The sequence below is a fragment of the Etheostoma spectabile genome, chromosome 18 (genome assembly GCF_008692095.1).
Source record: "Etheostoma spectabile isolate EspeVRDwgs_2016 chromosome 18, UIUC_Espe_1.0, whole genome shotgun sequence".
Classification (NCBI taxonomy): Eukaryota; Metazoa; Chordata; class Actinopteri; order Perciformes; family Percidae; genus Etheostoma; species Etheostoma spectabile.
This window is the reverse complement of record NC_045750.1, coordinates 19,725,243-19,746,823: the sequence shown is the minus strand read 5'-3', so window position 1 is coordinate 19,746,823 and position 21,581 is coordinate 19,725,243. Positions and strand designations below refer to the sequence as shown.

Below are 21,581 nucleotides of genomic sequence, written 5' to 3'. Positions count from 1 at the left end.
AACATGACCTTTCTGTTACACTGTAACGTCTGGGACAGCACATATCTGTGGCTCAACACCCTGATGTTTAACTGTCCATTACAACCATTCAGACTCAATCTCATAGATTTCTTTTTTTTTTATTCACACTCACAAGCGGCCATTTTCCTTAACTGAATTCTACCTTTCAAAGGGAACACTTCCTCCAAGTGAACCACCCTTTCGGCCCCCTGAGCTTGTGACATTTTAGCAGACGACATTAATAATTAAGCAGTGTCTTCTTCCACAACATTACGTTACAGCTGCTAAATGTAGGAGAAGTGATGCAGTTAGCCAGATCCCAACCGGACCCTGAGGGAGAACAGGCCGTCTCTCACAGACACCGCCAAACCATTTCTGCATGAACACAGAGTAAACGCATTAAACAACTACTTTATAAATACAGCCCTCTGATTATTTTAATCAATAACCTTTGAACCGACAATTATCATTTTGACCGATAAATACTACCAGATGAAGTTTTTAAAAAAGGTTATTAAAAAGTTTGTTGAATGGTAAAAGAAAAATAATAGGTTATGCAATATATTGCTTAAACACACACAATTCTTTTTGCACTTCATGTACATTAAAGTCTCTGTGGTGTCGAAGTGATAAAGGGCTTTTCTTTCATTCTTTACAACACAAACAAAATGGGTCAACTCTAGTTTAACCCTTGTGTTGCCTACTACAAAGAACTACTACAAACTACTATTTTTTTTTGGGAATGTTATTGCCACTCTTCATTCTAACCCCAACCGGCCCGTCAGACACCGCCTACCAAGAGCCTGGGTCTGACCGAGGTTTCTGCCTAAAAGGAAGTTTTTCCTCGCCACTGTCGCACTGTTGCTTGCTCTGGAGGAAACTACTAGAACTGTTGGGTCCTTGTAAATTCTGGAGTATGGTCTAGACCTACTCTCTCTGTAAAGTGTCTTGAGATAACTGAATAACTGAATTGTCCTCCCGGGTCAAAAAAGGAAAAATATTTGACATTGTTGTCTTTTTTTCAGACTTTTTTTGTAGTTTTCACTAACACCACCTTACTACCGTTAGTTTTACAGTACTTTTTGGAATCCATGGTCAATATCTGTCATTTATATAGAATTATACCTAATATTTGAGTTAAAAAAGCAGAAATTATGAATTATTTTGACAAATAGTTAAGGTCAGAGGAACGTACAGATAATTTTAGTCAGGAATGAAAGTGATCAATAGTATTTGCAAAGAGTGTTGTGTGGAATCTAATCCATTTTTTGTGGTAATTTGGTTAAAAAGAAACCCATATTACAGATTCAGACATTTTTTAAAGGGGTCAAACAACAGGAGGTTTAAGTTTAAACCAGCGGTTTCCAGAGCAGGGGTAATCAGGTTTAAGCGTGTGAATGGCTCTAGCATACAGTTTGCTACTACTCATTCATGAGACCTGAGGCCTGGGGTACTGCGATAGACGGTTGCTAACAAGGTTCCTGCTTTATGGAATGAGCACAACAAGAGCACGATTTTGCAACGGAGGCTTATGGAGAAACACAGAAGGAGAACCCACTTGAATGACAGCAGGTACGTACCGGTGGGTTTCCATTTTGGAGGCCAGCACACATCTCTGACTGAGGATGAAGCTGGAAGCTTTGGACTGTGATCCAGAGGACTGGATCTGCATGGCCCCACTCCTCTCCCCTCCCCCCGTCTCAGGGTCTCGCCTCCCCTAGCTTCCTCTCTTTCACTCGGTCGCCAAGGTAATCTCTGCTTCCTGTCCCTCTCTACCAAACAGCTTTCTTCATCATCCAAAGCCGAGTGCCAGTCCCACCGCCAGCCTCCCCCCTCCTCTGCTCAAAGCCCCCGTATTAGGGAGATTCCTTCCTTATTCATACGTGCGTTGTCAGTGAGTCAGCCAGCCAGCGATGGAGCCATGCAGACAGTCAGCCAGCTGTGTTTTTCCCATGGCAGCAACACCAGCCAGAAAACACACACACCGTTCAATCCTGGCGTTTTGCCGCCGTGGCGACAGCAGAGGTATCCAGGCAACAGGCTCCTGCACAGCCCACTCGTGCGCTCTCTGGGCTCCGTGGCGGAGGCTGTTAGGGGGAAATCACGGCGGTGGTATTAGGCAGCCCGGCACGGCACGGCTCAGCTTAGTCTTTCTGTGCTATTGCTCTCTGTCACTGTTATTTCTCTCGTCTGGCTTCCTCTGCTACATCTATCTCATACCTTTTGTCTCCAACTTGATCTCTCCTGCTTTCATCTGCCTGTGGCTGCCTCCCTTCCTCCCTCCAAGATCCTTGCTCCGCTTTCATCTGAGTGACTCCCCACGCGCTCACACTCCCTATATTTCTAACTCGCCATACACCCACCCAACTCATCTCTCTCACTCTCTTCTACAGAAATATGCCGGAGAGTTAGGAAAAACAAGCAGCAGAATTGGGGCTATTTGGTGGCTCTGGAGCCAGGATTAGTGACAAACACACCTTTCTTACACGGGGGATTCTCCTTTACATTCAATGTCTAAATTACTCCATGTCAGCTGTTATCGATTGCCATTGTGCTGAAAACATACAGCATTTAGAACGAAGTCATGCATCAGAGCACTGAAAACACATCATGTTGTTCCATGTGAAATCCTAACCCAGAGTTATAATATCTGCTGTGTTTAGATGGTGGTGTAGGCAGGAGCTACTGTGTGTCCATCGGGAGCTTTCAGCCAAACATTTGGGCTTTCCCACTGAACTGACACTGTACTGCAACCCTTACTGGGTTTTATTGGGTATTATGCCAACTCTTTCTTCATTCATTTATTTTTTGTACTCTGTACTGTGCAAAAGTCTTAGGCAGGCCAAGGAGACTTAGTGCACCTTATTTCCCTTTGAAATGGGAAGATGTCCAGCAGGGACATCAGCTCAGGACTGGCAGAAACCAGTGGGACCCAGGTACAACCATCTACTGTCTGAAGAAGTCTGGCCAGAAGTGGTCTTCATGGAAACAAGGCCAAGCAACTCAACTATACACCAAAACATAGTCAGCCTCTCAGATATAGAAGGGGCCTGCTGCACCTACTGAGGGTTCAGAAGGCCATTATCATCTTTTCACATGCCAATGCTCACTGTTAGCACGCTCTGGCAGTCCTGCAGTGGATTCAAACAAAACTTTGCTTGGTTCAGTGTAGGAAAAGATCGTGGTTTGGGTGGAAATACTAACATTCATGGTGTCTTTTAGGAAACCTTACCCTGTAAGTTTGTTTGATTTATTTGATTATTTAAGAAAACTGCACAGCAATAATTACATAGGCTGACATCAAAATCACCAGGGATAAAAACACAATAAAGTGTGACGGTTTATTTCCATTGTGGACAAAAAGAAAGAAAAAGTTCAGACAAAGTTAACTTACCTACGTAACCTAAAAAATGTTAACATATGAAGCTCAGCGTAAATTATTTTAGGAAGACTTCTAAAGCTTTCTCCTCTTTTTCCTAAACTGATCAGCTGATCAGGGTGTTGACTCTTTGGTTAAACCAATCACAATTTGCCATGAATTCCATGAGCCAATCACGTCATTGCATCCCTGCTTTATAAATCTGGATGGCAAATCAAGCAACCCTCCTCCACCCCATTCACCTCCAGTTGTCATCATTCTCAGCACCCTGGGTCCTCCTCCCAAAGTACATCCAGTTGTTCCTTCACCACCACCAGTGTCTAGACTCCATTGGCGTGGATATGCTTACTCATGGTTTCTCTACCCCTTATAAAATTATTAACGGAGACACAATTACCGGTCTCTCGAGTGAAAGTCCTGTGTTTGTTTGAGCTATCCACGTGGACAGGTGATCCAGCCATCAAACGGATGATAACGACCACCGAGCCAACTAGAAGGTAGAATTGGGTCCTAACGCCTCACATCTATGGTAGTGATAGCCTGATAGCAGCCATCCAACAGGCTGATAATGTTGGAGGCAGCTGCTTTTGCTGCCTGATAGCGCCCATTAGCTTCCTCTGCAGCTGTCACTGACAACACATGCTTTTCCAGGGTTTGAAGGCTTCAAACTAATGCAAGGGTTGATGTAATTACTACACATGTTGCAAATAAAGTTTTTTTTTCTCATTTCCTGGCTGTCTGGACAGGCATGAAATCAGCCCACAGCACACACATGCACACGCATGCGTACGTACGCACGCACACACGCACGCACGCACGCACGCACACACACAAAAACGCCTGCGAGGGAAGGCTGTACCAAACTCTGGAGGTTGGAACAAAAATGGCTCAAGGAGAGATATACATTTTGTGCCTTTGTTCAGCACATTAACGTACACGCTGATGCTCTCAGCCAGCAACATGTTTAAGACAACACTTCACTGACACACACACTGAAACACGTCTGTTTTTGCTTAAATGAACATTACACTAGAGATAATGGACACTGCAGAGGTATATCATTAGCTTGTTGAAATACATATTATTTGGCTAATGTATCAATATAACACAGATTCCAAAATAAAAGGATGATATAGGATTAATCAGTGGCGTGATCTGACACTGACAGGACACCGGCTATGAAAATAACTTTCCAAAGCAGGCAGAGGTACAGGGAGGCACCTGTAACAGGCTCCTGCCTCTTTTAGCAGCACAGATGATGCGAGGGAGGAGAGGAGGGAGAAAGGAGGGGAGAAGAGGTGTAGAGACAGAAGGCGGAAGGGAGGGAAGGGAGAGAGCGCTCAGATACTTCATTTCTATCATGACGTCCATGACAACATACTTCCTGCTGGGCGGTTTTTAAGGTCCAACACACAGCACAGCACTGTGACTGGGCGACTCAGCGTGTGATAACAGCCTCATACTTACTAAATATTTAAAATAGTACATAGTATGGAAAGAAAGTACTTTGGTTGGGCCATTCCTTGTTTAAGATGCTCAGTTAGATTCTCATGTGTATGATTGTGCTCTAATTTATAATCCAATTCTAATAGCTCAGTGTCATGCCATCATATTTTACAGATACAGAACACAGAACTGTAATGGTCCAGTAATCAGGATTAAGTCTGCAGCCCAATGTCAAGATGACAACTGGAGATCTAACTATTAGTCAGGTTTTAGCAGTACAAAACAGATATCCGCCTGAACAAGGTGAGAGATGGCAGAAGGTGAAGAAGGATGATGGAGGATGAATAAAGCAGATAGCGGCTGAAAATAGTCTTGTAAGAAGGAGAAGAAAGAGAGGGAGGTGAGCAGCAATATGTTCTTCTCCCCTGAGACCTGATGCCTTTTCAGGCTGCATGACGGCAGGAAGCTGCAGGGCACGGGTGGCTCAAATGCCACACACACGGCAAACGCACGCCAGCACGAGCCTTCAACACTTCACTGACTGACACACCACCTGAACGTCTGCGTCTGCTTAAATGATCTTCAAGCATAGTAGAAATAATGAATACTGCAATAGTAAGAGATCAGCTATATATGCGCACACACACACACACACACACACACACACAACATATAGCAGAGTCAGCTGGCTGCAGGGTTGTGAGTTCATACGGTTACTTTTCATTCACTGAATTTACATTCACTACATATGGCACTCATGCTTAAATGAGCTCTTAAAAGGAAAGATGAATATATATTTAAATTGGGTCACTTATGTAGTAGAAATGTGAAATAATTTTAGAAGTTGGTGCCTTCTAGACCAAAAAAAAGCCCCAAAATGTTTTGGGGCTCATGTGGATGAAAGACAACAACTCCCAGAATGCACTTGCCTTGCTTCCCTACGCAACATACATTAAAAATATATAAAAACATTATAGACTATACATAAAGTCCAATTACTACTTAAAGTGGAGCATTTAAGACAAGGGACAGAACAGACAACAAAAGACCAAGTCAGGTTCACCGTCTTTGGAGCTCACTGATATCTCCATAAAGTTCAGCTAACACATTGGTAGCATTAGCTCTATGTGGGATGTAAACACTGAGTATTTACCCAGCTATGAATTTGCGTGGAATGTAGAATGGTCGGCATTTAACAGTCCCAAAGTCCTCCAGTGGTGAGCAGTTGGATACAAGCACCCCCTTTCTGCACCACCCCGCGTTAACACATCTGACTTCCACAAGTCTTACCCGGCAACAGAGCAGCAGCTCCATCTGCTCAGAAGGCTAGCATCAAGCAGCACCGCAGGCTGAGGCGCTGGTAATAACGTTTCCTGCATATTCTCCGATCTGTACCAATGTATCCTGGTGGTACACATGGGCGCTAGTTTGAATGCACATAATTGCAAGGTTGCTGCTTGAAAAGTCTTTGCCAAACAAACATTTTACATTCTAATGCAGCAGCTGCTCCGGCCGCCTTGTGTTCCTCCATCATCCACAACTGGTCCTCGCTGTATTGTGGCTCATACAGGTAGCCACTAGTATCAGATTTGCATACCAGATCTTCAAAATCCCCTTCTGCCATTGTGGTTAACCTACTAAAGTGTGGATAAATTACTTCAAGCTTAGCTTCAAGATGGCTGACACTACTTGGAAATTCTATGGGCGGGTTGAAAACATGCAGAACTAGCTCCTATTACTGGCTGTAGTCCATAGCCTCTGGGCAAAAATGTCTCAGATGACGCAAAATGACGATTTTTGCGTCATCAGAGGTTTTTTTTCCCAGACACACAATACAGAGAAATCTAGTCTCAGGGGGACATGAGGGAGGGAAATACTACCGGGTTTCTACTGATACAAAGCTTGATGCTAATCAGTGAAGTATCCCTTTAAGTGCACAGAAAATTAATCTCTCAGACAGAGAGATTCATTAAATAAACACAAAGATATAAAACAATGTGAGCAATATTTAATTAGAGACTTTCTCTAACAGCGTGTTGAAGCAGCGCTGTGACTGAGTCCCAGTGAGGGGACAATATCTCACTGTCAGTATTTAACTCTACTGTGTGTGTGTGTGTGTGTGTGTGTGTGTGTGTGTGTGTGTGTGTGTGTGTGTGTGTGTGTGTTTCTTGCTGAGGAAAGTAGATGACATAATCAAGCCAGTCAGCAGGCAATAAAGAAACAGCTGACTAAATAGAGAGAGGGGACACGGAGCGGTGATCCCCGTCAGCTTCTTAACTCTTCTGATGTTTAGTTAAATGTATCAGAGAAGTGCTGGTTCTGCCTTCAAAATAAAAGCATGAATTTACAATCAATGCTCACTGGCTGAATGTATGATGACTCTGATTTAAGACAAAATCTACAGGAAGTCAGATTTGGGGCCAGAGAAATGTTTTAAGTGGTAAGTGGTAACATTTTAAAGCTTGCCATCTTCTAACATGACATTCTGTGATAATGCATTTCTTGCCCATTTGCTTGCCGAGCACGGGTCATGTCTGAGCCAGCAGATAACTCCTGGAAGATGTGCTGACGCTAGCTCATTCTTCTGGACAAAGAGCCTGGCAACATTAAGGCTGCAAACAAGTCCTGAAAGTATCAGGATAACTGTAAGTACACAGAGAACATCGTCGCAAAATGAAGCATTTAGCTAAGCCCAAACTGTGTATATATGTGTGTATATATACACACAGTAAAGTAGATGACATCATCAGGCCAGTCAGCCGGCAAGAAAAAAACAGCTGACTAAAAATAGAGAGAGGATCAGCTACTTCAGTCTTTTATATATATATATATATATATATATATATATATATATATATATATATATAAACACTAAACACTAAACATATGTTATACTGTTTATGATACTGGGCTATGTTGTAATTATAAGTGTTCTAAGAAGAAGCAAAGATCTTTAAATACCCAGCTGAGATCTAGTGTTTTACTTTATGTTGAAACTGATTGTCATTCTGGAAGATGTTGTTCTTTACAAGAACATAAAAACAGAACTTGATTTTGTATACATATACCTATATATTTATATAATATGGACGGTAGCTCAATTTGGCTGTTTTTGGCAACTTTTTGTAAGAACAGCTCGCACATCCAAACAAATTCTATTGTGCATGTACGTTTGCTTGAGTAATTTCTATGCTAATAATATTGAGTTTAAATGGAGTAACCACTAGAAATTATAATAATTCATGGGCATTTGGGCTTTGTCATTGTGATGGCCACTGATATGAAGTTGTATTGAGTAGGCTAATATATTTGTGTGTCTTAGTATGCATTGTAATTCTAACGAATGTGAGCATGTAGGAATGAAATGGATATGATAGTGATAACAGAATGTGTGTACATATTGGCACACATGGAAACATGAATCTAAATTTTTTAGAGGTTAAAGGATAACATTTTTGAGTCACTGTATATTCTTAAAGTATGTATGTAAGTATTGCAATTTAATATGGATGGTTTGCCGGTATGAGTGCAACAGGACACGGGTATCGTCTACTGTCCCACACAGAGTGGGAGGGGATAAATGTATTTAAACCCGGCAATGGGAATGAGAACAGGTGGCCCAAGCATGTCTTTGTATTGGGCAACAGGTGTTGTGCCAAAAAGTGCTCACCTGCCGTAAACTGTTATTTAACGTACACAAACACATGTTAGATGAACGCCCAGTTCCTCGGCTCTCCAGCACGTCGTTTTGTTGCCAGCGGTAACTCAAATTTCTTATGCTACCTGGATGTGTGATGGCTAGACAAAAAAAAGAAAGAAAAAAAGGAGTACAATGCAGAATCTTTCTATGAGCTGCAACCAAGCCTGGCCCGATTGAACCGCGCTTATAGTGAGATAAAGTCGTGAAAAAAAAAGAACCAACCAATGGGTCCGTTCAAAACAGCCATGCACTCCAAACGGGCACTGCACTAGTCTGGATAAACTACAGGCTTGTAGCAGTTATAACAATTTATTTGAAAGTGCACATTATGTTAGAATTGATGTGTGTTGTGAAAAAAAATCTGATTAAAAAACATCATCATCCAGCCAGTACAGTACAATGAAGAAACTTTCAACATTATCTGTCCGATTTTATGTGGCTGATTTTAGACCATAGAATTATTTTTTAACATTGTTATACATTTTATATAACAAATGGTCAACAATGGCGCATTTCATTCAATATGTTACATACTGTCCCCCACACAAAGCACAGAGCTTCTCATTACTGCCACCATGGCAGAACTGAACAGAACACAGTGTAAAACAGCAGCCTTTGTCCTCTCATCACTCCCCCAGGAGGTTTCCAGGAACACTGAGGTGCTCATGGATCATTTTACATGAAACTGATAGTGTTCAGCAATAGCTGATGTGGTGCTTTCACTAGTCATGTCTTTCTCCTCTGCAGATTGACCCTGAAACTAGGGAGTGAAGCAAACGTCATGTTTTAGAAGTAGTGAAATGGCTTCACACATGGATCTGGTTCCTGTCTGCCAGCTCTGGACTCAAACACTTATGCCACGCACCGTTTCTTTTATCACGTGTAAGCTGTTCATCTAGTCGGACATAGGCAAACAGAGGCAAACAGCAAGTCTTCACCTGCCAACAGTGACATCATGTGAGCTGGCAGGTGTGTCGATGTTGCAGGTGATCCCCTCAACAGAGCTGTGAGGAAGGGAAGCACTTATTGACCTTCATTTTACAAGTTGAGAAAACATGTTTCATTAAGGACACACATGACACAACAGTCATTACAATCATCTACCCCAGAGAGGAAACCTATCAGTTGCAGTTTAACATTGAAACTTTTTCACATGAATTTACAAAATAAATAATTTTCTCCACCTATATATTTTGATCCAATGGCTCTGTGAGCGTCGGGTTTCGATAGCTGCCATTGCTCTGGGGCAACCAAATATTTTGTCTGTCCTGCCATATTTTTTATTAGTAATGCTCTAAACATCAGAGTAGCAGGCTTCTCATTTTCAGCTGATGCTAACTATTGGTGACATTCTGACTGTGAAACGCAATGAATTGCTTCTGGTGGCAGATAGTATCAGCTGTAACAGTTAATGGTAAAGCCAATAGCTACTGTCTGAAGCAGCAGTTTACCAAAGCCAACAGAATGGTGAGTCTCCTCTAATAATACAATGAAAGTGTCACAATCTCCCAATTTAACTTTCATTCATATCATATTAATCATTTAAGCTTTAATTTAATAGTTCTGTAGACTGCCACTCAAAACTGCCTCTGCCTTCTCGGCAAACAAAAAGTAGAGCTCTCAATTGAATCGGTTCATATGTTGTCATATATGAACTCTGGACAACGTCCGATGAATCAGGTTTAGACATTATCCAGAGTTTCCCTTCCTCACATGTAGCACCAACAGCAGATTGACCATTTGAGACGCATTCTCACTTCTTGGAAATCCTCCGTTTGGTTTAGGCGAGGGGTGGTGCTGGGTAGAGCGAGCAGGAGGCTGTCTCTCCAGTTACTCATTTTGTTGTTGGCCTCTCTGTGTATATCACTCTTCCTCACCCTTGGATGTTTATTTTCTTCTGGTTTGGGACCAGCCGCGTGATAGAAACGTCATCAACACGACCACTCGCTCGCTGTGAACTCTCTGGACAACAAGCGGCTGTGTTCACATAATCGGACCATAACCGGACTTTGTAGTCAGGAGCTGGCAGGGTAAAGACAGCAAGTTCATGTTTGTAGTGCATAATGGGAAAGGGGTTGAATTTTGACCTTTTTTTCTTTCATTGTTACAAATGTTGAAACCTGAACCCAAATGGGTTATAAAGGTTTCATGAGGGTTCAGATTCCATTGGCCATGCGTCGACAGTTTGGGGGTTTTGGCCATAGACCATCTGCTGTGGGTGGGTCCACTAGTGAGCACAATTAGAGCCAGAAACTGAAATATGAGGTCTTTTAAGAAGAACCACAGGTAAATATTGGAAGTCATTCATGTTATTACTGCCAACTGTGGTCATGCTTTACAATGTCAAACTGTCTACATAGATCAGACACATAATAAATACACTGATCAAATAACTAAATTAAGTCAATATAAAACTGGGACTGTTTTTAAATTGTTATGGTGTGCTTGACATATTCTGATTATAGTTTCAAATGTAAATTGTATCTAAACAATCTAGGATGACAGACGGCAGGACAGGAGCATAACTCTGTCTTTTGTTGTCCCGTCTGGACAATGATGTCACTGTTGCTGGGTGAATTGACCGACGACAGGTGACATGTAGACAGATGCTAAGTCAACACTGCAGCTTTATGAAGGTTGTGACATTATACTGAGCAGTGGATTAATACAAACATTACTTCTGGTGCATTAAGACGTACACATTCCTTGAACATCACATGTAACCACACAGAGCTATGGGAAATATCGCTTAAGGGTGAAAAACACAACCTAGATAGGTAGACAGAAGGATGACACATTTTGTTAGGCGTTTGCTTGCATGACTTGCGAGGAAGCAGATATTTACGGGTCCCTTTAGCTCATTTACATTTCAGAAATGTAACACTTCACAAATCAACAAACTGTAAATGGGAAATTACCATGACAGAGGCACCAAACAGCCTCCATCACCACCACAAACTATAATATTAAGTCCTCTGGAAATACAGCAGCACCAAAAGTGCTGCTTCATCTTACAGAGAGACCTAACGCCTCGGATTGGACTCTGAGTTTAACACATGAGCTTCTCATCTGTGAGAGAGGCTCCAAATAATGAATGAATAGGTGGATGGCGCTAAAAGCTAAAGCAAGTTCCTCATATGAGTCAGAAGAGAGACACAGGGCTATCCCTCAATCAGAAGCCTGGATTGTAAATGCTTTAGGTGACCTGCTGCCATCTAAATAAATTACAGTAGCTCCACCGCTTCTCAAACAGCCGCTGAAACTTACGAGTCTCGAGTCATCTGGGCGTCTCGGGTGAATCCGGCCTCCGCCTAAAAAAGAAGCTGCTGTTGGACGTTTGGTCTAATTCCTGAAGTGTCCACTTTCTCCACAGACAGAGTGAGTGAGCAGCTGCGTGGCTGGCTCCACCACAGACTGGCTGACTTCAGAGGGGGGAGGTCATCCCCCGTTTAGATGGACAGTGACAGTGGTTAAGCCCCCACTGGCGAGGCCTGCTGGTAACACCTCCTCCTCATTTCCCCCATGCATGCCCCCACCCACACTGGAGCCAGGGCTAAAAGTGGAGCAGCTGGGTGGGGGAGTGGTTGGTGCAATGGGTCTACAGTTGGGGGTTGTCTCTCTGTCCTTTCCTAAAATAGACATTGTGACCTGCACACGTCATCAGCTTGGAAAATGTGCGGGATTGTTAGAGGTTTACTCATGCTGATACAGATGTTACCACCTGGTACCAAAGAAGGAAACATGCCTTCCCAAGTCAGTGACATCATCCATTCAAGTCTCAGTGAAACCCAGCTCATGGTGGCCTAACTAAAGTGTCAACCTTTATGCACAAAGGTAAGTTCCCCAGTTAAAGAAAACAACTTGGGTTATGACAGTTTGGGCTAGGACAAAATGGTGTTGGGTGTTAAAGTTGTAAAGATGTTTGCATAGTTGCATTATTGAAAATGTTTTTGGTGCTTGACATATACAAGGGACTAAAAGTCAGGACATCTACTGTAGATCTCTTCTACTTTAATTTTGGGTAGTCTTTTTTAACTGGTCTCTTTGAGTCTCCCAACTTCATTAAATAAAGCTCCTAAATCACCAAAATCCTGACCAATAAACTCACTTTGGAGATGAGCTGGCTCGATCACAATGTCCGGACTCTCAGACTCACAGACTTTGGAGCGCTTTCTAGCAAAATTCGACTGGGCTCAGGGTTGTCCCGATGTTGAATTTCAAAGGGCGTGAGGGTTTGAGTACACACTCACCGAGCCCTTTCCGTGAGTCTGCATAGATGCAGACTTCACTAAAGGGAATTACCCACAGTTCAAAGCGTGATGTTTACCGCAGAGACCACAGTGAAATCCAGAAATTACAAAAGGTAAACAACAGCACGTCACACGACCATGGAGCGGAGCAGAACTGTTGTCCAGCTTGTAGAACAAGAGTTTGAATAAATGGGGAATCAGCCAGCCGTCTCCTGGGCCTCGGCCGTGTGGAAAGCAACAAACTTAAAATGAAAAGACCCAAGTGTTAGCATCATCTCTTTTATTAAACGTTGCCAAGGTAACATGTAATCTCATGAAGTACTGTCCCAATCCCATTTATACCTATCTGAGCCCACATGGCCTCACACACTCACTCACTCAGCACCTGGGATCCATTAAGTCTGTGAGTCTTTAGTCCTTAGTCCTCAGGGCTCACTTTGGGATTGGGCCATTGTGTCTTTAAAGATTTTTGAAAAAGTCATGTTCAAAATGTCATTTGGCCAAGAAATGTATTTTGTGAAGATAGCACCCTTTTCTACACCAGTCATCAGTATGGTCGGGTCTCAAAACCTACGTAACAATTCTGATTCCAATTCTTTGAGGGGTGGGGTCAAATCAGGTCAAATGCTTATTATGAATTAATTTTGTTGCGACAACAAAGAAATACAAAAGACCCGTGCCCTTGGAAAGGAATTGGGAAGGCAGTGTGATGCAGCCAGTAGAAGGGCCATTCAGAAGAGGAAGATGCCTGTAGGCAACAGGCTGTGTTTGAAGGATACTGAGGCCTTGATTCAACTGAATTAATAAGGGTAGAAGTGGAACCTGAGTACCATCAACGTATATCGTTCAATGTGAAAAACTATCATCCGTATGCATAAAATCTCCCCATTGTCATTTATTGAGGGCCAGTGGAGTATGGGTGTAGGAGGAGAAGGAACCTGGGATCCTACATGGCTTTGATGCTGTGTCAGTGACACTCAGTCACATATGGCCTTGACCCTAAAAGAATATGTAAGTCATGTAAAACACACCATGAAGGCCAAAGGCTAAAATATATCCGGTGTCTGTCATCAGACCAACCAGTCGGTCAAGTTTACTGGTGAGAGCCACTGCCACAGTATGTCAGCTCCTAAATAACCTGAGCTGTCTGCAAAGACCCAAATAGATACAGTACGCCTGTCATCATGCTATGCTGGGACAAAAACAGGCTGTTTTAATTCAACAGGGAGCAAAACCTTGGTCCTCTGGTAGCCAAAATCCAAGTCAATATATACACTTACTGTAGTGTACAACAATGACACAACATTTCTATCAATGTTCCACTACTAAAGCCAAATAAAGGGCATAATGAAGAGGCTGACTCTAGGGTTGAGGCTGAAACAGGAGCACTATACGACCAGGGGAGAGACAGGCAGAGACAGACAGAGGGTCAGGCAGACAGGCAGAGACAGACAGACGGATGGGCAGACAGGCAGACAGAGGGACAGGCATACAGGCAGAGACAAACAGAGGGACAAGCAGATAGGCACAGGCAGAGAGGCAGAGACAGAGGCCGAGGATGACAGGCAGAGACAGACAGGCAGAGGAAGGGAAAGCGGTTTACCATGGCAATAAACAGAAAGAGCCAATGTATCACTTCTTTTACACTCCCCCCTTCCACCCTCTAACACACTCTCCATTCATCCATCCCTTTCCCTCCAGCCCACTCTCTCTCATTCTCTCTCCATCCATTCACCGTCCCTCCTCTCGTCTCCTCAGCTCACCTCTCATGCTAATAGGCCATTGATGTGGTCTCTATGGTGATGTACTTTTCATTTTATTGGAGAAGAACGGGCCAGTGGACTGATAGGATTAGGGACAAACAGAGCAATGTGTGTGTAATAAATGTGTGTGTGGCTACACAGATTGAGGTACCGATTATTCCAGGTTTCTCTTTTTAAAGCAGTGTGTGGTGTGTGTGTGGTGTGTGTGTGTGTGTGTGTGTGTGTGTGTGTGTGTGTGTGTGTGTGTGTGTGTGTGCGCATGTGCATGAAAAACACAACATACAGTAGATCTGCCAGCATGGGGTTGCTGACTCAGCTATCTGCAGCAAAGCATTAGCTGTGTTGTTAGCGACGCTCTGTTGCTACAATATGTTCCCATTTATCAAACTCCAATGTGGTTACATCTGGAAAATATGAGAGCTGAAAGAGCCATTTACATGTTTTAGTCCCAGACAGTTACAGTACATGTGGCAGCTGTCTGGTATGGGCTCTTAATGTTGATGTTACTGCAGGTTGCTCTGCCCCCAGTTGGACAAGAAATCAAGTAATGCATGCACTGGGTGACTTCAACAGATTACTCCAATCAAAGAATTCAGGTTAGCTGATGTCACCTGGTTTATCCATGCACACTGTCCAGGTTGTAAGCACTCAAGTCCTTCCTCCACTGACAGGCTGGAGGCACTCTCACTTGCTGAACACTTTTCATGATTGGTCCGATAACAGTGACATGCAGTATCAGAACATGCTGATGGAGTTATCTCACTCACCTAAACCAAAATTATTTCCTGTGTTAAAGTAGGTAAAGCTGCTTTACTGCATCTCAGCTGCTCCAATAAGACAACAAAAGCCTTTATCATATTCGACCTGAGTAATCCACAGCATTAACACATCTGTCTGAACGGTATCTTCAGAAAACTGCTGAACTGCTGATGCCATGAGCACAATTTCAATGCCATACTGCAGATAGCTCTGGGTTATATGTTATGGACCGCCAGTGGGATGGTTAAACTGAAAGGTAATTGAATTCTCACGCTATTGTTCATGTCTTTCTAATTCTGTCTGCGTACAGCAATAGCCTTAATACCTCGTCCCTCACAGCTCAAAATCAACACCAGACCAACATCAAGAAATACATCGCTGAGTTTATCATTTAGGTTCATCAGAGGAGGACAAGGACCTCCCCATGTTGACTCACACACAGCTTTAAAATCTTCCCTCGAGCAAAATAAGAGTCTGCTGACGTGCTTCTTGCTTATGTTAAAAAAGGGTTTGTTGGGGCCCCTGCTACCTCTGCAGCCGCTCTTGAGGAATTGCACTCACATAGTGGTCTGTTTGAGTGTGTTGGGGTCTTATTTAGGACTTTCAGGGACTGTTTCCTGGGTTAACAAACAGCTGCCATAACAAGGCTGATGGCATCTGCAGACGTGTAAGACGATGAGCTACAGGAAGTCTAAACATCCATTCACAACACTGAAGACGTACTCATTACGTGAGTGTTTTCACACCTGAGCAGTTTGGTCCGTTTCACGCGAGCCCTGGAGCCTTTTGTGTGATGTCTGGTTGGTTCCAGGAGAACAAATGTGAAACACTTTGGCATAGCCTTAATGATCTAAAATGGGGGAGCTTGGGTAGCCCACCTGGTAGAGCATTTGCCCAAATACAGAGGCTCAGTCCTCAACGCAGAAAGAATGGGAATAACATGCAGCAAAGGGCCGCAGGTCAGAATCAAACCTGCTGCATGTTATTCCCATTCTTTCTCCCCTTTCAGGTCTAATCTATCCTGTCACAAATAACAGCCTAAAATAACGGAAAAGAAAATCTTTAAAAAAAAAAATCTAAACGGGTTGTGAAAAGTAAAAATTTTGAGATTTGTAGAGCTTCCTCTATTTCCACCGCTGCTGTCTGTGGGACTGTTTCCCCCAGAAAGCGGCGTGGTGATCAGAGCCTACTCTGGACGACGTACTGCCAGTCTGATGTACTAAAAGACTAATGATTCGACTGCATCCCTGTTGCTTTGGTTTCTCATTTTAGATACTAGCTGATACCAGGAACTGGTTACCACTTTTACCATCTTAGTTTAGTGGTGTTAGCGTGCTAACATTTGCTAAATAGCACAAAGTAAAGCTCAGGCTGATGGGAATATCATTTATCAACCAAAGTGTTGCACAAACTGCATGGTAACCCATCAAAAGTTGTGGAGATCTTTTACTCTGAGCCACAAAGGTCCTGGCGGGCCTGTCCTGCAGGCGGGGGCTGGGGGGTGGAGGAAAGGTTTGAGCTGCTGGTGGCACTAGAGGAAGAGTCAGGATCTCCAAAGTCATTAGGATTTATTTTCTCAGCCCAATGAATCTCAGCCAATTCATCCAATAGCAGTCGAGATATTTAAGTGTGGAAAAAAGGTGGGGACTGACTAACAGCGTGGAGTAACCAAGAGTGCTCTGCTGCAGCTCACAGGTACACACTAAATAAAACGATGGATGGAAGAACAAAGCAGCAATGTTAAATTGGAACTGCCCAGCGGAGTCTCCTTGCAGGGCCTCAGCAGCTCATTGTGACCATGATGTCAAGAAGACTGCAGGGGTCGCAGCACAGAGCTCTGGATCCAGCCTGCTGCTGTGGTCAGAAATAAAGATATACAAAGGCTGGTAATAAGCTGATTGGAGGAAAGGCAAAGAGGAATGGAGCGTGCAGAGAGGAGGGGAAGCTGTTTCACACTTTACATGTTAGGCTGACAGCAAACAGTCAGCAGTGGGCGTTCATTAATTAAATTGTTAGTCCTTTTATTTAAGCTGACTGTTTTGTAATTTTGATTTCATTCACACTGTTCAACCTTTGAATACCTTTTTCATTATTTTTTTTATTAAGAAACTGCTTTTGCATTTCAGCTCATCCTCCCACTGGCGCCCTGTTTACTGGGCATGTTTTCTACTGCTGAATAAAAGAAAGAGCAATTAACATTAAAGCAAACAGATGGATGGGCCTCCGTAACTGCTGTAGTTTTTTGGTGTGATTGGGGTCAGATGAGATGACACATCATTATGTGTGTGCAGATACAGTGTAGTCTAGACCCTACAGCTTTAATACAAGATAAGAACTACTGGCACTGAGCCCACCACAAAGGAACAATCCCATAATGGACTTTCAGCTCACATAAAGATGCATGAAACAACAAATGAATTCCATCTTCCTCTTCAGCCGATTCCAGTTAGTCAGTGAGTGAGGAGCGGTGACCAGCTGCAGGACAAGACATTAACTAAGCATACAGCCAATCCCATTCTAAACTTTTTAAAAAGGAACTCATAATAGGGAAAAGATCCACTAACAACTGTACCACAAGTCAAATGTCATATCTTTCATTGTTTGTGATTCAAAAGAAGTGTTTGCTGCTGTTCATAATCTGTGACATCACTGCTTGGACCTTTTGGCTGCATGTTCACAAAGTGTCACACTCATTACATGATCACTAATAGAACATGAATTGGGTTTTTTATAGTATGGGATTAGAGTGAAAAGAATGTTACATAAGGCCTTGGTTGACAAAAAAAGCCCTTTTATAGGCACAATCCTCCATGTTAGGTAGCCGCAGTGAGAATACTGACAATGTAAAAGAAACCTTTCCTTTTGCACCTTGTACTGTCAGACACAAGCACTGCCACAACACAGCGATCTGTACATCCTGCAAAGTGTTGTCTTTGGTTTGTATAGTGTTTCTGTGTCTCCCTGCTTATGTGTCCAAGCTTTAGCAAATAAATAAGCAGATAAGTGTAAGTGTGTCTCTGTGTGTGCTGTTGGTGTTTGTGCAAAGACAACAGGAGCTCAGCCAAAGCATCAGCAGAAGAAACCAAAAGCTCCCCTCCTCTCACATGGCTTTCCTTGGCTTTGCATTTTCTCAATTACTGAAAATATTTATGGAAGTGAAGCTTGCCGCCTCCCATGCCTCCAGTATCATAAAACCTGGCTATCACGCTTTGCTGCCTATCCTCCCCTACACACCGACACCAACACACCGTTTCTGCTGATGGTGCACCTTGGCTGTTAATTCCTTAGACAAGGTCAGGGACAGTCTGTGATGTATAAGAGTCCCATATTGATATTGCTACATTCTAAGCAGAACATTTTACATGGTAAAAATAGTCTTGTCGGTGCTCTTTACCAAGTTTTGTATTTCAGTACTCATGGGTCATGTTCATGGACAGTCTCAGGGCCGGTTCTAGCCCTTTGGTTGCCCTAGGTGAGATTGAGTTTTGCGCCCCCCAGTCTCGCATTGCCAGATTTACACAGTGCTGTGTCAGCAATAGAGTAGCAATGTACTGTATGTTCATTTTAGTTTCTAGCTTGCATGTAAGTTAGATGGCACCAACATTTGGTCTAATCATAACTGCAACCCAACCTGTGTTTTGTTTCCAGATTTGTGTGCATGGTGACTGATGATGTGGCCCCCCCACATCATCAGGTGTGTGAACATTTAGAGCATTAAATACTGAATTTCTTGCATTCTGGTGAATTTTTATGCACCTTTTTTTGTTTTACCCTTTTCTGAATTAATTTATCCCTAAAATATCTTTATGAAAAGGGAAACATAGATTACAATCTAAATATAAAAACCTAATGAAATATACTGCAGTAATGCTCTCAGGCATTCTGTATTGCTTTCATCTATTTATTCTCCTGTAGATCGACTTTTTAAGTCTAGCTGAGTCAGCACACATGTAGCCGATTTACTGTTCCTTCTCTTTTGCGTCTTTTGTTGAGGAAGTAACCTTCTTAAATGTGTATATGACAATTATTCACCTCAATGACACATGAATTCATTTTAATTAATTAATAAACCCCTGGTCTGTAATATTTCAGATATGTTGAACTCGGTTTCAAAGATGAGCAGAGCAAGATTTCTGCTCATGTTCAAAACTTTCAAAACATTCAAAACTTATCTTGACAGTGTTCTCTGAGATTTGGAGGAGTTGTGATATTTTGAGAAACATAAAGTGATAATGCAATAGGCTATTACATGAAGAAAGTCAAAATATTTCAGAAAATAATCCACCTGCACCATAGCCTGCTGTGCATTACGTGATTGCTTGCTGATCCGGTAGATCTCGGACCTCCTGACAGACTCAGAGCCCCGTTTGAGATGCCGATGCTGCTCATCTCTATTTTCTCTTTTTCAAGAGAGACCTGGCCAAGATAGCAGGACAAATTAGTTACATGTAACAAAAATTTAAAATTACAAAACAAAACACAAAAGAGGCAAAGACGACTCAAGTGGATTTCAATTAAATAAAAGTGGGATTAATTAAAACATTTGCATGTGTGAATGGACTTATGTTCTATGGTTTTAACATAACTTTTAAACTCATTTAAGGAAATTAGACTGTGTAGTCTGAGTGTTTTCTGTAGGTCACTGTGCAGCAAACATGAAAGCCTTTTAGGGATCGTAAACCATAAGTACTCTGTTTAAAAGAAAAAAAGTGGATGTGTAACATGGGAGCCTGCCTATAATGCCCTTATATATGAAGATGAGTAAGACGTCGAATTGCCAGAGAAGGCATATTCATTGTGGATTAAAGTGTACAGTGATGAGTGAGGGGTTAGCAGTTTGAAATAAACCTTAAAGCTCCATGATACCAACATCCAACATCTGAAGACACTTTGATGGGGCATTCATATACAACAGATCACCATATTCAACAAGAGAGAGAAATGGGGTATCGACTAGCCAATAGTCTAGCTAATTAGTATTAGTAGATTTGTTCCTAAAGAAAAAAACCTAGCTTCAATTTCAACTTTTTTACAAGGTTCTGAATATGAATCTATAAATAAAGGTGTTCATCAACTAAATATCCTAAATATGTATAAGATAAAACTACTACATTTGGTTTACCCTGATCAGTAACAATATTCAGGTCTAACTCATTCTTCGTTGAGTTTGAAAAGACCATAACTTTGGTCTTCTCAGCTTTAAGCACAAGCTTTAATTGATAAAGTTGTGCTTGCACTCTATTGAAAGCCATTTGCAAGCATTCATACGCTTTCCTAATGGTAGCTGCACACCAATAAATAACAATGCCATCTGCATAAAAATGGAAAAATGCATTTTGGACAGTTTCCCCCAAGCAGTTTAGATACATAGTGAATAAAAGGGGCCCCAGAATGAAGCCCTTGGAGACCCTTTTACAGATTGATACATATTTTGACGTCAGGCCTTCAACTTGCATTGCTTGAGTCCTATCAGCAAGGTAGTTGATAAACCAGCCCACAGAGTGCTGAGACATCTACCTATACTGATCAGTCTCTGAACTAGTATGCTATGGTCAACGGTGTCAAATGCTTTGGACGGATCAGTGAACAGAGACACAGTGCTTCTTATCATCAAATGCTTTGACTATGTCATTAATTACTTTTACAGCAGCAGTGGTAGTGCTGTGTTTTTTTCCTGAAACCAGATTGATGTTTAGATAAAAGTGACTGAGCATTTAAATATCTTTCACTTGTTCAATAACCAAGGATTCCAACACTTCGGACAATGCTGAATGTTTGGAAATGGGTCTGTAATTATGTAATTATTAGGCAAGGTTGGGTCTCCTCCTTTCAAAAGTGGTAAAACATAAGCAGACTTCCATACCTTGGGAATTTTGTTTGTGACCAATGAAAGATTAAAAAGATGAGTCAGAGGTTCAGCTAGGATATCTGCAGCTAATTTCAGGAAAAAAAGTTCTAAGTGATCGGGGCCTGCATGTTTTTGAGGATTCAATTGTTTCAGGGCTTTATGAACATCAGCAACAAAGAAGGAGCTAAGACTGAAAGTGTTGTAGGCAGTCATAAAGGTATCATTTACAAGCTCCAACACCGTAGGGACAACAGAATCAAACAAGAACCCAGATTATATGAAATGCTTATTAAAACAATTTAACATTTCTGCTTTGTCAGATAGAGGTATTCTTAACCAGAAACAAGGAAAACCTGTTTAGTAGATGCAGATAATGAATTCCTTTGGATCATTTAGATTCTAGGCAGTTCGAGAGAAGTAAAATTCAGCTTTAGCT

The 21,581-nt window shown here is 42.2% G+C and overlaps 2 protein-coding genes across 2 annotated transcripts in view; both read right to left on the bottom strand.

Annotated features, from left to right (window-relative positions):
• The window catches only part of enah (ENAH actin regulator), a 66,438-nt gene extending 64,113 nt beyond the window's left edge, over positions 1-2,325 (bottom strand). Inside the window, 1 exon segment of the mRNA XM_032542343.1 lies at positions 1,581-2,325. Within this exon segment, the coding sequence (XP_032398234.1) occupies positions 1,581-1,672 (92 nt within the window). The 5' untranslated portion in view covers positions 1,673-2,325.
• Positions 1-21,581, bottom strand: part of mdn1 (midasin AAA ATPase 1) — a 1,030,807-nt gene that overhangs the window by 837,630 nt on the left and 171,596 nt on the right. The gene's annotated exons all lie outside the window — the stretch shown is intronic.